Source organism: Rosa rugosa, chromosome 7, assembly GCF_958449725.1.
Source record: "Rosa rugosa chromosome 7, drRosRugo1.1, whole genome shotgun sequence".
NCBI classification, from domain to species: Eukaryota; Viridiplantae; Streptophyta; class Magnoliopsida; order Rosales; family Rosaceae; genus Rosa; species Rosa rugosa.
The window spans coordinates 4134948-4149469 of NC_084826.1; the positions used below are offsets into that span (position 1 = coordinate 4134948).

The 14522-nt window shown below is 37.8% G+C and overlaps 3 protein-coding genes and 1 long non-coding RNA gene across 5 annotated transcripts; 2 read left to right on the forward strand and 2 right to left on the reverse strand.

Annotated features, from left to right (window-relative positions):
* Positions 1-353: 353 nt before the first annotated feature.
* On the reverse strand, positions 354-2416 carry LOC133720638 (glycine-rich RNA-binding protein RZ1A). Its single transcript, XM_062147046.1, has 4 exons — positions 2280-2416; positions 1632-1750; positions 680-1269; positions 354-584 (listed from the first exon to the last, which is right to left on the reverse strand). Exons 2-3 carry the CDS (start codon positions 1740-1742, stop codon positions 700-702), a joined length of 681 nt encoding a protein of 226 aa, XP_062003030.1. The 5' UTR covers positions 1743-1750; positions 2280-2416; the 3' UTR covers positions 354-584; positions 680-699.
* An 833-nt stretch (positions 2417-3249) lies between these two features.
* On the forward strand, positions 3250-6899 carry LOC133721086 (uncharacterized). 2 transcript variants are annotated; one of them, XM_062147609.1, is made up of 6 exons: positions 3250-3545; positions 4420-4631; positions 4836-5153; positions 5265-5339; positions 5545-5619; positions 6151-6899. In XM_062147609.1, the coding sequence occupies exons 1-6, from the start codon at positions 3347-3349 to the stop codon at positions 6703-6705; spliced, it is 1434 nt and encodes a 477-aa protein (XP_062003593.1). In that variant the 5' UTR covers positions 3250-3346; the 3' UTR covers positions 6706-6899. The 2 variants fall into 2 exon arrangements, with proteins under 2 accessions (XP_062003593.1, XP_062003594.1); XM_062147610.1 differs by having other exon boundaries at positions 3414-3549.
* Positions 6900-7374: 475 nt separating this feature from the next.
* On the forward strand, positions 7375-9209 carry LOC133723635 (uncharacterized). Its single transcript, XR_009853164.1, has 4 exons — positions 7375-7495; positions 7592-7648; positions 8575-8807; positions 8968-9209. It is a non-coding gene; the product is annotated as an uncharacterized LOC133723635 (long non-coding RNA).
* Positions 9210-9764: 555 nt separating this feature from the next.
* Positions 9765-10510, reverse strand: LOC133720484 (uncharacterized). The gene is made up of 2 exons (XM_062146817.1): positions 10396-10510; positions 9765-10236 (listed from the first exon to the last, which is right to left on the reverse strand). Exons 1-2 carry the CDS (start codon positions 10485-10487, stop codon positions 10011-10013), a joined length of 318 nt encoding a protein of 105 aa, XP_062002801.1. The 5' UTR covers positions 10488-10510; the 3' UTR covers positions 9765-10010.
* Between the last annotated feature and the right edge of the window lie 4012 nt (positions 10511-14522).

Below are 14522 nucleotides of genomic sequence, written 5' to 3' on the forward strand. Positions count from 1 at the left end.
AAGGTTGAGAATATTAATATAGCAGGAATCATAAATAAGAGATAGCATGCGTGAAAGTAGTAGCTTATAAGAGAAACATTACCGCCTGACTCCCATTTAATGGTAAGATACCGAAAACAGGGCAGCCAAAATGGGCATTCTACTTATAGAACCACTTTACTTCCAAGTGAGAAGAACCAAACTCCCAATAGCGGACCCCTCACAATCTATACTCCGAAAGACCGAACACGAAAGCAAACTTCCAATATTGCAATTTCCCAAGCAAATAGTCAACAGAACGGGCATCAAGCATAGCATTTGAACTCACCAATGCATGAAAGTCACAGATAACCACCAATAGAACTCACGGAGTATAAGGCCAAATTGAAATGTGATTATCAAGCAAGCATAAAATTCCATCGGATCAAAACATTCGGTCGAGCATTTAGCAACAAAAAACAGGAGAATATCTATGCAATATTCGCACTTTCAAAACACTGGTCTAACGAAATTAGTCCACTCAGACATCATCAGAACATATCCAGAAGAAACTTCAATGCAGTGCAGACGGTGAAAGCCAGTTGAGCAGCACCTTCCATCGTAAGCTGCAATAGCACATTAACAAAATTCTGTAAGTACCAAACCAACTGTGGTGAGAAGAAATAGTTACGTAAACTAGAGTAAATTTTATGCAACATACCACTGTCCAAAGCACTGATTCTATCCAGAGCGGAAACCTCCTGTCCCCCGACGCTCATATGGACCAGAGCGGTCACGACTGAAACGATCGCTTCCAGAGCTTGAACGACCACCAGAACCAGAATCCCTGCTGCGGCCACTGTATCGGTCTCCATTTCGATCAGGCCCTCCTCCTCCTCCATTTCGGTCTCCATAGCGGCTACCACCACCACCTCCTCCTCCTCCACTGTACTTATCATCCCTACCACCATACCTGCTGCCACCTCCTCTTGAAACTTCACCACTAGGACACTCCCTTGCAAAATGTCCTGGCTTGCCACACTTGAAGCAATCTCCCCCACCACCAGATCCACGTCCGCCACCTCCATAATCACGACCACGGTCACGATCGCGGCCGCCACGATCACGGCTGCGGTCACCATCATAATCTCTACCTGAACCTTGGTGAGGCTGAGCTTTATCAACAGTGATAGTCCGTCCGTCTAAATCGATTCCATTCATTTCCTCAATTGCCTCTTCCATTGCTTTTTTGTCATCAAAAGTGACAAATCCAAATCCACGAGAGCGCCCCGAGAACTTATCAACAACAACCTACGTCAAAGCAAGATAGAAATTTAACTGTCATCTGTTATAAATATAGAGAAAGAAATACCATATTGAGCAAAGCATGGATAATTAGCACTTGACTTCAATCAAACCAAATCACAATCATATTTTCCCATATTATACAATATCAAAACATGTTATTCCTACCCTGCCAATTTCCCTTCTGAATCACAAAATCCTCATGAAACACAATGATCATTCAAATTAATTGATTCCACAAAGAAGTATTATCCTCGGAAACCAAGACCAGATGCCATCATTAAGGTAGAATAATGTTGTCATAAACAAATGCTTGATGAAACTACATGTGTGTTTATCATGTACATAACACAAAAACAAATACATACCTTGGCTTCAACAAGCTTCCCATACTTGTCAAAAGCTTCTTTTAGACTCCTATCAGACGTTGACCAGGCAAGGCCACCAATAAAGCAACGATACTCGGGTTCTTCCGACATTTTATAAACTGCAATTCAAAAAAGTTCATCAATCTGTCTTGATGAATTACAACAAAAATAAAAAGAATCACTATAATATCAATATCCCAGTTAACAACAACACAAAACCCAATTCAGGGCTTTGTTCATCTGTACAATACATCTCAATACAACCATAGAACTTCAACATATCAAACAAGTATCGGCCTTTTCTTCTTCAACAAATTGCAGGCTTTCAACAGTAAACCCTAATTCCCAATCCACAGTATACAAATAGTAAAAATTATCAAGATCTGAAAAAAAAAACAAAAACTTCATACCACGGAGAACACGCAGAGCTAAACCAACAGAAACTCAAGCACAGAAATTCACCCAATTCTCTAATTAAACGAGAGAGCTACGAAATCGAAACCAATCAATTGAAGCAATAAATAAAAAGGGTTGAATTTCTCACAGAAATTAAATTAAAGCATGAAACTTTCGAGGTGATCTAATTGAAAACTGCGAATTGCAAATCAAACGTATCAATTAAAGTTTGAAAGGGTTGAAATTTCATACCAGCGAAGAGCGATTTAGGGCTAGATCTCAAGACTTGTGTGAGAGAGAGAGGCTGAAAGAGAGAGAGAAGGTTTGGTTCGGCTTCGAAAACAAGAAGAAGACCTAATAGAGAAAAATAGTAGAAGAAGGATGGGGAACCGGGTCAACGGGTCCGCGTAGGGTTTACCTTTTATTTGTTCGCCTACGCGGTGTTGCATTGGTCCACGTGTCAGGTACGGTAGGATATTATCTTTCTTTTTTTTACTTTTTTTCAGTATCTGAATTTCGTTATTTCTCGTGAGATCATAAGTTCACAACCAAAGTTTCTGCATGCAGTTAATTATGTCTTATTGATAGCCATATCAATCGACCCTAAGCTTGGCCACTCCGGTTGAAAAATCTCGGTTATATCTAGATTGAGCACACTACTAAGACATTCTTCAATCAAAAGCGTGTCGCTACGGTTGAAAATATTGGTAGAATCCCTTGATATACTAATTTAGAAATATTGTTGTTGACATTGATAATCCTACTATGGAGCTTTTAATTTTATATGAATCGGTTACTTTAGTTTGACAGATCGCTGCCTCAACTACATACTCGTGTATCTAAACTCTCACATATAATGTCTAAGTATATGTCACATTCCCAAAAAAGAATTCATGTTGAACCCTCTCTTGATATTCAATTGACCGGCCATGGAGAAACGACACGTCACAAGATTCAAATTCGATAATAGTTTCTCTATTAGGTCTTTAAATTGCAGTGTATACACTTGTCTTTCGTTTTCTTTATTTGCAAAATACGAGCTTCAATATTTCGTTATGCATACTGTCAAATTATAAAAAAAAAATACAAGAAATTTAAAAAAAAAAAATTGTTTTTATTTGGTGCTTTAATATTCCCAACTCCGAAGTCCATGGTAGAATATTGCAAACGATGTCGTTTTGGAGGGATGCACTCTGTACTGTACTGTACTCCGTAGACAACACTCGTCTGTGTCTCAGTACTTTTCTACTGCCCTCCAGGGTTTAGCTTAGGGTTTTCCCTCTTGCACCCAAAACCAAGAAGAAGCAAAGAAATAAACGATGTGGTACCTTTGCTTCTTCTTCCACAGACTACTAGACTACAGAAAAGCCGAGGTGGAATCATTAGCCCAACTCTTCTGCTCCGAAGACGAACTAAACGATTTGCAATGGAGGCTGCCACTGCATCACCACCAAGACTCTCCCTTTCACTTCGTCAATCTCCCCTCCGAGGAAGTCGCCACCAAAATCGCCAATCGCAGTCAGTTCAGCTCCTCCTCCATTTTGTTCTCATTGCGTTTTTGTGGGTTGGGTTTGGTTTGTTTGAAGCTAAAATGGAGGTTTAAGTGAGGGTTTAGGCAGAACCCAGACTGGTGAATTAGTAGTTTTATATCAAACCCAGATCAGTATCATTCCTGAGATTAGTGCTTAGCTTCAAAGTTTGAATTTTGGCGCTTTGTGTTGTTTTGTTTGGTTAACTTTACTCTCTTGAACACTATGGTATATGATTATTTGAGGTTTTAGGCAAGACCCAGATTGGTGAATTAGTAATTTGTGTCAAACCCTGATGAGATTAGTACTTTAGCTTTAAAGTTTGATTTTTGGATTGTTTTGGCACATTCTGTTGTTTTCTTTGATTAGCTTTACTCTCTTGAACACTTTTGGTATGATTGCTTGATGTTTAGGGGATTTCGTTTACGGACGTGTAATCGATTTCTAATGTGTAGAAATTGTGTAACTGGTTTGTGTTTACCCCTATAGTGGTCAAATTTTTAAACTTTTGGCTGTGCATCAGCATAGCGATTTGAATATCATAGTCTCAATCATCATGGTCTCTGTTCTTCTGTAAAGAAGCTAGCTTTTGAAGCTGTGTTATTTCTTTAACAATTTAACAAATTTAGAGTTCCACTAACACATCAAATAGTCATCTATTAACTTTTTAAGGAAAAGTTTCGTAGTAGCTTTGTCGGATAATGCAACAATGCCGTAAAATTATATTCTGCTGATCTCATTAAGTAGAAATGCTTCCAACTTGTTGGGTTTCTTAATAGCTTATGGTGATACACCTAGACAAAACAGTTCTTTAAGAAAGGTCATTGCAGTGAATTTTATACGTTGAACTTGCTGTGTGGCAGGCATACTAGTAAAAGGAATGTATGAACTTTGGGGAGAAGGAGGTAACTATGAGGAGCTGGAAGAGTCTATACGAAATTATCCAGATGAGCGGAAGTTGCCATATCTAGAGTCAGACAGTACTTTCAAGATTAATGTGGATACCTTTGGTAAGGTCATCAGCCTCCAGGAGCAAACCCAACGCATTCAGGGGTTTAACTACATCCCTTTCAAGGTGAGATTCTTAATGAAGCTTTGTTCTTTGGATGTTATTCAGGATGGAGTTTCCATTACATGATCAAGCTGTCATCTCTGCAATGATATGTTCTTGGACTATTTTGAGCAGTATAGACATCCACATTTTGGCTGTAGATATTGATTTCAAATCATTCTCCATTGTCACTAATGGTGGGGGTTGCTTCTGATCAATTTCTGGCAGGGTCGAGTTAATTTGAGAAGTCCAGAGCACAAGTTCTGGCTCATGGAAACTGATGATTATGGAGCTAATAACGGTCTTCCACCAATAGTAGAAAAAAGAATATTTTTTGGTCGAGAGATTGGTGGTGCTGATAGAAAGCTATTACCAACTTATCAACTGAAAAGCCGCACTTATCTTGGCCCAACAGCCATGGATGCAGAAATCGCATTCCTAATGGCAAACCAAGCATTAGCCACACCAGGGAAGCTTGTTTATGACCCTTTTGTTGGCACTGGGAGTATTCTTATAGCCGCTGCTCATTATGGAGCAATGACAATGGTTCACACTTCTCTCTCTACGTAGAGTCAATTCTGAGTTATGTTGCAGTTGATACTTTTATGCCAGCCATGCATATAACTATCTTTTTATATGAACTGTCAAATTTTTCAGGGTGCAGATATTGATATCAGGGTGGTACGCGATGGGCGTGGCCCTGACTGTAACGTTTGGAGCAATTTCAAGCAGGTGAATGTGCTTTATGAAATTGAGTTTTTGGCTTGCAATGTTCTGTTTCTTTAAGTATTACTGAATTATAAATTCCATCAGCACTACTATGCTTATGATGATGAACTGTATATGAAAACTTCTTTGGTGTGAAGTTATTAATTGCGGTTTTCGTTTCTTGAATAAACTACGAGCGATTGTACTTATTAGCCACAACCTTTTGCAGTATGGACTACCCATGCCGATTGCTTTGCTAAGGGCAGATAATAATCTTCCTCCTTGGCGTTCTGGGCTGAAAGAGGTACACTCTATTTTGGGTTCGTGTTGCAAATGTTAATGTTTTTCCTATTTCATATTCATTTACAAGCTTAACTGAACTAGCATTCTGCTTTTCTTTTATTTCAGAACTGTCAATTGTTGGTAGTACATTATTGGTGACAATGTAGTAGTTATGTAGTAGCTCCCCATCCATGTTGTTTATTTATTGATAACTTGTTCTCGGCGATTTTTTGTCTTCTAAAAGTAATATTATCTTCCTTTGCATTCCCCAGACTTGGGGTTTGACAACCTACAACAATAAATATCATATCCTTCACCTCTCCATTTGATGTTGGGGAGAGAAATGGCTATGTTAGAAGGGGTAGTTATGTTGATCTGTTTGATATTCAAAGGAAGATGGCTTATTTTCTAAATACTTGTTAGTTGTTACATATACATACACTGTGTAAGGTGATTAAGCATTTAAATCATATGGTTCTTGCTCTGAAGAATAAGAGTTGCCATGTTTGGTGTCTTTTATGTGCTCATAACTTCATTTGTTTGGTTGCTGTAGGTATTTGATGCCATAATCTGTGACCCTCCTTATGGTGTTCGTGCTGGTGGGCGCAAATCCGGCGGCCGGAAGTTGCTTAAAGGGGTTGTCGGCCCTTACATTGTGCCTGATGACAAGAGGACAGGCCACATACCATCAACTGGCGCTTACACCTTGGTCGAGTGTGTACACGATTTGCTTGACCTAGCTGCCAGGATGCTTGTAATGGGTGGGAGGCTTGTGTTCTTCTATCCTGTTTTGAGAGAAGACGATAATGCAGAAACCCATTTCCCAGAGCACCCGTGTTTCAAATTGATTGCTTCTTCTGAGCAGATTCTGAGCTCACGTTACAGTCGAGTGTTACTAACCATGGTCAAGACAAGTCAATACACTGAAGAAGTTGCAGAAGCAGCCAGAATTAAACACATCGACTTCAAGGAGAACCATGTAAAGTGGTTAGAAGATGGAAACCTTCATTCTGCAGTTTTCAGTCCCGCCGATGCTCAATTAAATGGGGCTGCTGATGCCAAAGCCACCAGAGAGGCAAAGCCAAAGTACAGGGGGAAATATGTATAGGCTCTTTAGCTTAGGTAGTCATCATATGTTCCTAATGCTAGCGGGAGAATGATTTTGGAGTGACTGTATTCCTCTCAACTGAGCTGATTTCGGTTTGTTGTATACTAATCTTTTTTTTTTTTTTGGTTTTTTTTGTCAGATTTGTATGCTAATCTTGTGAAAGACAATGTGATGATGCTCTTACAAATTAAAAGAAAAAATAAAGTCTTTTTTTTTTTTTTCACAAACAAGGAAATATATTAAATAAAAGTAAGCAGAGCTAGTTGTATCAGAACAACAGCTTGATGTGCAACACTGCAATGTTGTCAAAAAAAAGAAAGAAAAAAAAGTAACATGTCCATCTCCCAAGCACAAAGATAAGTAGAGAGGGAAGACGAAGAAGAAGAGCAGTGATATGGTTATCGACATGGTCAGTAATATGACATAATATTTACGAAAATGACTAAGTTTTTGTAGAAACAATTTTACATAGGAACGTCAGTTTTCTCCAGAGGATAAATAAAATCTCAAAGTAAAAGTGTTTTTACTTGAAGGTAAAAAGACAAAACCTCAACTCTGTAATGAAATGAGCCCATTTCTACTACTTCATAGATCATGTTTTTTTTTTTTTTTTTGAATAACTTCATAGATCATTTTCAGTGAAGGGTTTCTCACTCTGTCATAAAAAAAAAAAAAAAAAAAAAATGGGGAAAGTGTTCAGGTCGCTGCTGTTTGCGTCATATCTGCTCCCACCGTGTCTTACCTTCGCTTCCTTCCAAGGGCGTAAACGTGCTGAGGAAAATTTGAACAGGTGAACCTAGAATACAATACAATGTCAGCTCTGTAATATGGATTCTCTAATAGTTTTACTCATTTTATGTGCTCTTTTTGCTGTTGGTTGTTTTAGGCTGATGGAGAAGGAGAGACGTGAGGAGCTCTCAGATAAGTGAAGCCTCATCTCTGGGTATGTGCTTTTTTTTTTGGTAAAGCTTGTTCTTTTATTTATTTGTTTCCTGCTTTGTAATGCATCAAAGATTTTGAATTTGTGAGAAAGTTTGTGGATTTTTTAGTTATATGATAGACCTGTGTTGTGGTTTTCTAAGATATTTGAAGTTCTGTAGAAGAAGTTGAAGTTGGTTTGTGTCTGTTGCCAACTGTGTGCTTAGGAAAAAGCATGAAATACAGTGAAAGATTCCATTTTTATGAAATATTAGGAATAGTATCCTCGTTAGGTTGATGATAGGTGTATTTGAGAGAAACAGAAAGCTATTAGGAACACATACTTCTGCAATTCATCATACTTTTATCCCCTGAAATCTCTCAAAGCCGGTTCTTGGACCCGGTTTTGAGGCCGAACCCTTCAATCTAAGGCGACACAAAAGGCTATCAGATTGCGAGGTTGCAACAGAGAGGGGATTCAGATGCCTGATTGTTCCTGCTAACTCCTTGTTGGTCAATTTTATTCAGAGGATGATCAAGACTTTCCAAACCTGATTAAGTTTTAGTTTCATCCTATAGTCTCTTCGGTATTCTCTCTGTTCTTGTTTTACTTTGGAGAAAGTGTTGCCTTTCGCAGTTATAACATTTCTGTTTGTTGACATGGTATACTGTAAGAAGCTGACATCTGGGAAAACAAAACCTCAGTCTGACTTTGTTCAACATTTTGTATGTCTCAAGTGTTGTGCCTCCCACTGTCCCACACTCTAAAGGAAACATCTTTTCTCCTCTCCTATTACTGCTGGAAACTCCTAAGTGTCTAGGGTTACATTGATTCGATTTAGATTAATCTAGATAGGTATGCAAGTAGTTTTTTTCCACTTACTATGATTAAATTGGTAGCAAAAAGAATATCAAAAGAGCACAGACCCTGAATATGTATTGTTTTGGCAGATAGCAGGACATAATTTGGTTGGTTGTCTACAATTTGTAAGATATGTATGTTTAGGCACAAATGGTTCTTGATATAGTTTAGAATACATGAAATGCAAAAACATTTCAGTGAACTCACAAGGCAGCAATAACAGTTCTAGAAGGGAGAGTGTGCAGGGGAGACTTGAGAAATAGAGGAAGAGGAGGAAACTACTGAGAGAATTGTTCGACTCAAACATTAAACCTGAAACCAAGTACGTTCATGCTGTTGATTTTTTTTTTTCTCTGTGAATTTCATCATTTCTTTCTTTTACCCTTTCAGCAAATTGACAATGTATGGCAAGATTACCTTTGATTACATGTTAATTGATCCTCTCATTGCCTTAACGCTTTTCTGTTATTTGCATGTAACAGGTGATGAATATTACAGAGCCCCTGACCTAAAGATGTAGTAGTATAGGCTTATGTAGTTGAGCATAAAGCTGTCTTTTGTAGTAATGTAGTTATGAACTCCAATGTGACTATGGAGTTAAGTTGAAGACTTGCAGATTTGGTGTAGAGTAACTGGATGCAGAGCCCACTTGACATGATCTTTCATTTGAGTAGCTAGATGACTCTATTATAATTATAATTCATGAAGGACTATCTCAAAGTTATGAGATTGGCATGTTTTCTTTTTTTTTTTTTTTTTTTTTTTTTTTTTGTGTGTGGGTGAAACGGTGGTTGGCTAATTTTGTTGTGAGAAACAGCAAATCAGCAATTGCAGTTGTATGAACAAAATGAACAAGTTGATTAACTGCAAGTTGTATGAACAAACTGACCTTATTCAAAGTTCTAAATAATAAAAGGGAATAAAATTGGCTTGTCAATTAATCTGACAGTAAAAACAAAAACATTGCCGGACAATTTGTTGGACGACTACTCACTTAATCCACCTACTGTTAATTTGGAAAGGCATTTTGATCTCGGATGTTGTTTAAAAGCAAGCCTAAATTCGGACAAGGCTATTTGAGCAAATTGCCGACTTTAATTTTCTTTTTATTCCCATTCACACTTATCATTCTATGCAAAATACTCCTAAGGAACTAAGGAAGTAGTTAGTACACCCCTTTTTGAGGGAAAAAAAAAAAAAGGTCATTTCATTCTAAATTACAAAAGCGAAGATCTTTATAGTTTATACACCTATCAACATTCCAGCCAGAAACTTGATATGATTTTCTGCTACTAATATAGTATGAGCGTACCATACACGTAGACATATGGCAATCGATGATTCCTCTGAAAAAAAATAGCGGAAAACTATAAATTCCTGCAAACAATTATGCAATGTTAATGAACATTGCACTCGTCTCGGTCTTGTACGAAGAACAAATCCCTAATGAAGTTTATTGGAGCAAGACGAGCTCAATTCTCCGAAAACATGGTAAACAGATGAACTTGGCCCAACTCTTGCAAGGCTAAGCAAATCTCCATACATAATATTTTCTGCGCACGGAGTTATACCTTTCCTCTGCCAATTTCCTAATCTCTGGCAAATTCTTCTTCTCTCCCAACCTCTTCTCCTCTGCCAACTTCTCCACCATCTCTGTCATCTTCTTCTCCATCATCTCTGCCATCCTCTTCTCCATCATCTCTGCCATCTTCTTCTCCATCGTCTCTGCCATGTTCTTCTCCATACGCTCCCTACAAGGTAAATCCAAAATGAAATGAAGAAAAATATATGATAACGGAATGGATTGATTTAACAGAAAGGTTTCTACTTTTAATCAAGAGAATACGTTATTAAGAAGTGATTGGGAAATCCAAATTAGAGCGATCTGTTATATGCAAAAGTAAAAGTACCTGCACATGATCAGCAAAGACATGTCCAGAGTCTCGTTGAACCTTTTCACTTCTTCTAATTTAGATTTCATACTTTTGCATTCGATTGCCATGACCACAAGTGGACATACCAAGATGGGAGCGAGAAGGTTTACCATTTTGGTTACAATAGGGTTCTCGATGAAACATATACATGTACTAATATATAGGAAATCTGAAAAAAATTTAAAAAAAAATTTTGAGAATATGTTTGACCCAGAAATATAGAACTCTTTTGAGGAAAAAGTAGAAACGTACAATTATCAAGAAACAAAATTATCCATATTAAGATTAAAAAAATTGACATTTTTTATTTACTTGGAGTAAAAGAAAGGAGAAGTCTACATTTTTCATAATTCTTCTATTATTATCAGTTCTTGGAGAGCAGGTTACTTGAAGAGAAGGTCACTCACTCCAAGCTGAGAGGTTAGAGGTATATAAACCATAGAGTATGATGAGTCTGAGCTGCTAACCCTTAAACCCTTATTTCTTTATTGCCCTCCCCATTTTGTTTTGTCCTGATAATCCCAATCCCAGTGCCAATGAATCCAGTAAGTACTTACCTTATGTATGGAATCGGTGGGGCTGCTGCATGTGGTCTCATCATAATGCAATACGATGATTATGTCGCTATGGGAAGACAAGTAAATGAGTTGATATCGAAACAGATCGATCCAAAGATTGAAGAGATACGGAGAGTTTGGAGGTAATTAATTCGATCTTACGAGTACGTAGCAGTTTCATCTTCCTAGCTATCTTGCTTGATTATTCTTCGAAAGGCTTCATCATTAATTATGTCTAGGGTTTAGGAGTGGCTCGAAGAGATGTTTAGGGTTTAGGGTGCAGAACTGAGTTTATTTGTATCTGGATACATAGTCAATATTTCCAGTCTGAGGCTTTTGTCCTTCTTTGAACGAAGAACGTTACATATGTACATTCATGAACTTATATTCAATTACCAATTATCGGATCCAAACTAGCTGCTACCTTTGTATTCCAATATGGATCCTATGCTACATATGTAACTAATTATGAATATATAATTCATAATTACATCACTTAATTCCCTTGTATGTATTTCAAATTTTCAATAGGCCAAAAGAATTTGAAGCACTTCATCCTGATTACAAAGACATCTTCCTCGAAAGATATGACCAGTGGAAGAAGAGGATGACTACTCCTTCCATGTTTCGACAGTGGAGAGATGCATTTCGGTCATTACGGTGCAGCAACTGCAATTGCGATTCATCCAACAGGTACATATATAGAAGCTCTAGTCTATATATTTTCCCAAAGTAATAGGAATTCTATCGGTTTTGAATATCGATCAGTATATATCGTAATTTTGTTTTTCTAATAAATGATCTTTTATTTTGTTTGACAGTTGAACTGGTCGATCGGATCGTACGTGGTTTGGTGATCGATGTCTTGACTAAGATCGAGCTATTTTTTCATTGAGTTCGGACATGTTTGTTCATTTGGTGTTTGTTAGTTTTATGTGTTACTCCGTCTGTTTAACTATTTTATGGTAATCTATGAACTTCTTGTTGAATCCATCTTTTCATTATCTCATTATTCGAGCAAATGCACTTTTTGATGAGGTTAGCTAAGTCTCACACACAATTAACATTAAATAAAATATATACAAGCAACCGGAGAGATGAGCTAGCTAGAGCGAAAGCGAAAGCTCTGAAGCCGCCAGCCAGCAATCGATTTCAACTATGGAGGATTAAAATTTATACTTCCCCAGCAGTGGACCACAGTTTACGTTCAATGTTTCTTGATAATTGTATTTGTACCTTTCTTTCTTGGCCCTCAAAGATTTGAATGTGAGTCCAGAAATTGATTTTTTTTTTTTTTTTTTTAATGAAAAACAGAAATGGCTGTATTTGCCGTGTTGACTTTGGTAAAGCAGCATAAGAGCATCTTTAACACTGCTGGCTATTTTGGCTAGCCATTTTTAAAATACGTCTGCATCAGTTTTTTTTTATTTTTGCTAGTTTTGAATTTATATTATTTATTGATAAAAGAAAAACTATTTAAATACATTTATAAATTACGTAAAATGAATGTATTAAATTAACAAAAACAATAGAAAGCCTCATCTCGATCTCTATATTTAGGAGCGAGATAGTTAAAAGTCAAAATAAGGAGCCACTTAGAAGTCAAGTGTAGCTGCTAAAGTTGAGGGGAAAAAAAAAAGTTATACATGATCTCCAAAATTACTAAGGAGTCAAAATAGAGAGTCTGTTAGATATACTTCAATGTGATGTTAATGGTATTGGGTGAAACTTTACCAAAAACAAAAATGGTGTTGCATGAAAGCATCAATGAATACTTCCACACATACCAATACTCCAAGAGGCAAATTACACACACACACTAAAGGAGAGGGGTACTGTCTCATATTAGTGTATGTGGTACACTTGTCTATATGTGACTCCACATTCTTAGTTGCATTTAGTCATACAATCCCAATGAATAGAATGTACTTATGATGAGATTTTATATGCACCTAACTGAAAAAAAAAAAAAAAAAAACTAATTAAACCACCCAACCCACATTCAACCACCTCCACCCTTTTCAATCACTTTCTATGCCAAAATGACCATTACATATCTTTCTGCTACCTTCAAACTAGACAAATCAAGAAGTTGTAGTAGAAGAAACTATTGTGATACGTAGAGATCGATAGACCACCTATATTAAAACTCAACACTCACATAAACGCAAGCCTAAATGCTAAGAAGCAGAAAGGCAAAGTAAAACTATACTCATTAGTGCTATTAAGAAACCAACAAGCAAAGCATTCTAATAAAGTAGGAAAATATTTAGGGAAAAAAAAAAAGAAGTAGACTAGAAGCCCAGGCCCAAAGAAGAGCGCAGCCCAATCCTCGAGCAGATCCGTCAAGCACACCCACACACGTCCATCACCCCTGTCACCAGAACGAAGAGCACCACCAAGCCATCACGACACTGCCAACAAAGCAACGCGCTGCTGCCGCCTGGAGCAACCCCGCTCACCACACCTAATGCCAAACTAAGAGCTCATTGGCACTTGCCCCAGAGCAGTGAATCAGAAACAACGACGCATACCACCAATATCCTGCCTTCAAACCGATCAGACCTAAGAACCCAGTGATAGGAACCATCACCCGTCCTACAACAGCAGCGACAACAGCGCAACCAAGGTCGGCATCACTGCCAGCCACCACCGGACAAGAATCAAACGGAAAACGACGAAAGCTGATTAGGTGATTTTTGGTAGCAACTTTGCCCTATCCAAAAAAAAAAAAAAAAAAGAAGTTTGCTTAGAACTATAGAAATACAGTTATTGTATTTAACGGTTACTATTAAGTATTGTTTGCTAGTTCTATTTTCTTGTCAATCTAAGGCGATATGTGTTAATGTTTGGATCCGTGGGGATCTAATTAACGTAAAAGAGAGAGAGAGAGAGACACACACACACACACACGAGAAATATAGTGGTTCGTCTCCGCCTTAGCAGGAGACTACGTCCACTTGAATATTGTACTATGTATGTTTGGACCTTACGGCCCAAGGGGATTACAAAGTGTGTAATGGGATGTTGAGTAAGTGGGAAGGAGTCTCCTTTTATAGGGGAGAGAGGCTCCTTCCTTTACATGTTTTCCAATGTGGGATAAAAAACCACTATTCTAGTCTAGAAAGCCATATTGTGGAGGCATGTTGGCAAGGCTGGGAAGTATTGGCCACTTCCGACTACTATGGCATAGCTTGGACATCGGGCTACGGGATGCATGTTTCGGTTGGGCCCCATCATGGCTTGTGAGCCCCCCAAGAGGGTGTTACTTATGTTTGGTGATGTAGCAAATCCTCCATATTGTTAGAGGTATGTACAATATGCATGAGTTTTTTTATTACTATTATTATATTTTTACACATTTGAGGGGATTGTATCCCCCACCTAGCTAGCTTAATCTTATTCATTTATATCATTTGTGTTACCCTGGAAGTGGCTGGAAGGCAAGGTCATTCAGTTCAATGACTATGAAAAAGTCACATATGGTGTACATTGATCCGAGCGTTAACAAAATAGAATGGAGTTACATATCTCTTAGGGCATGAG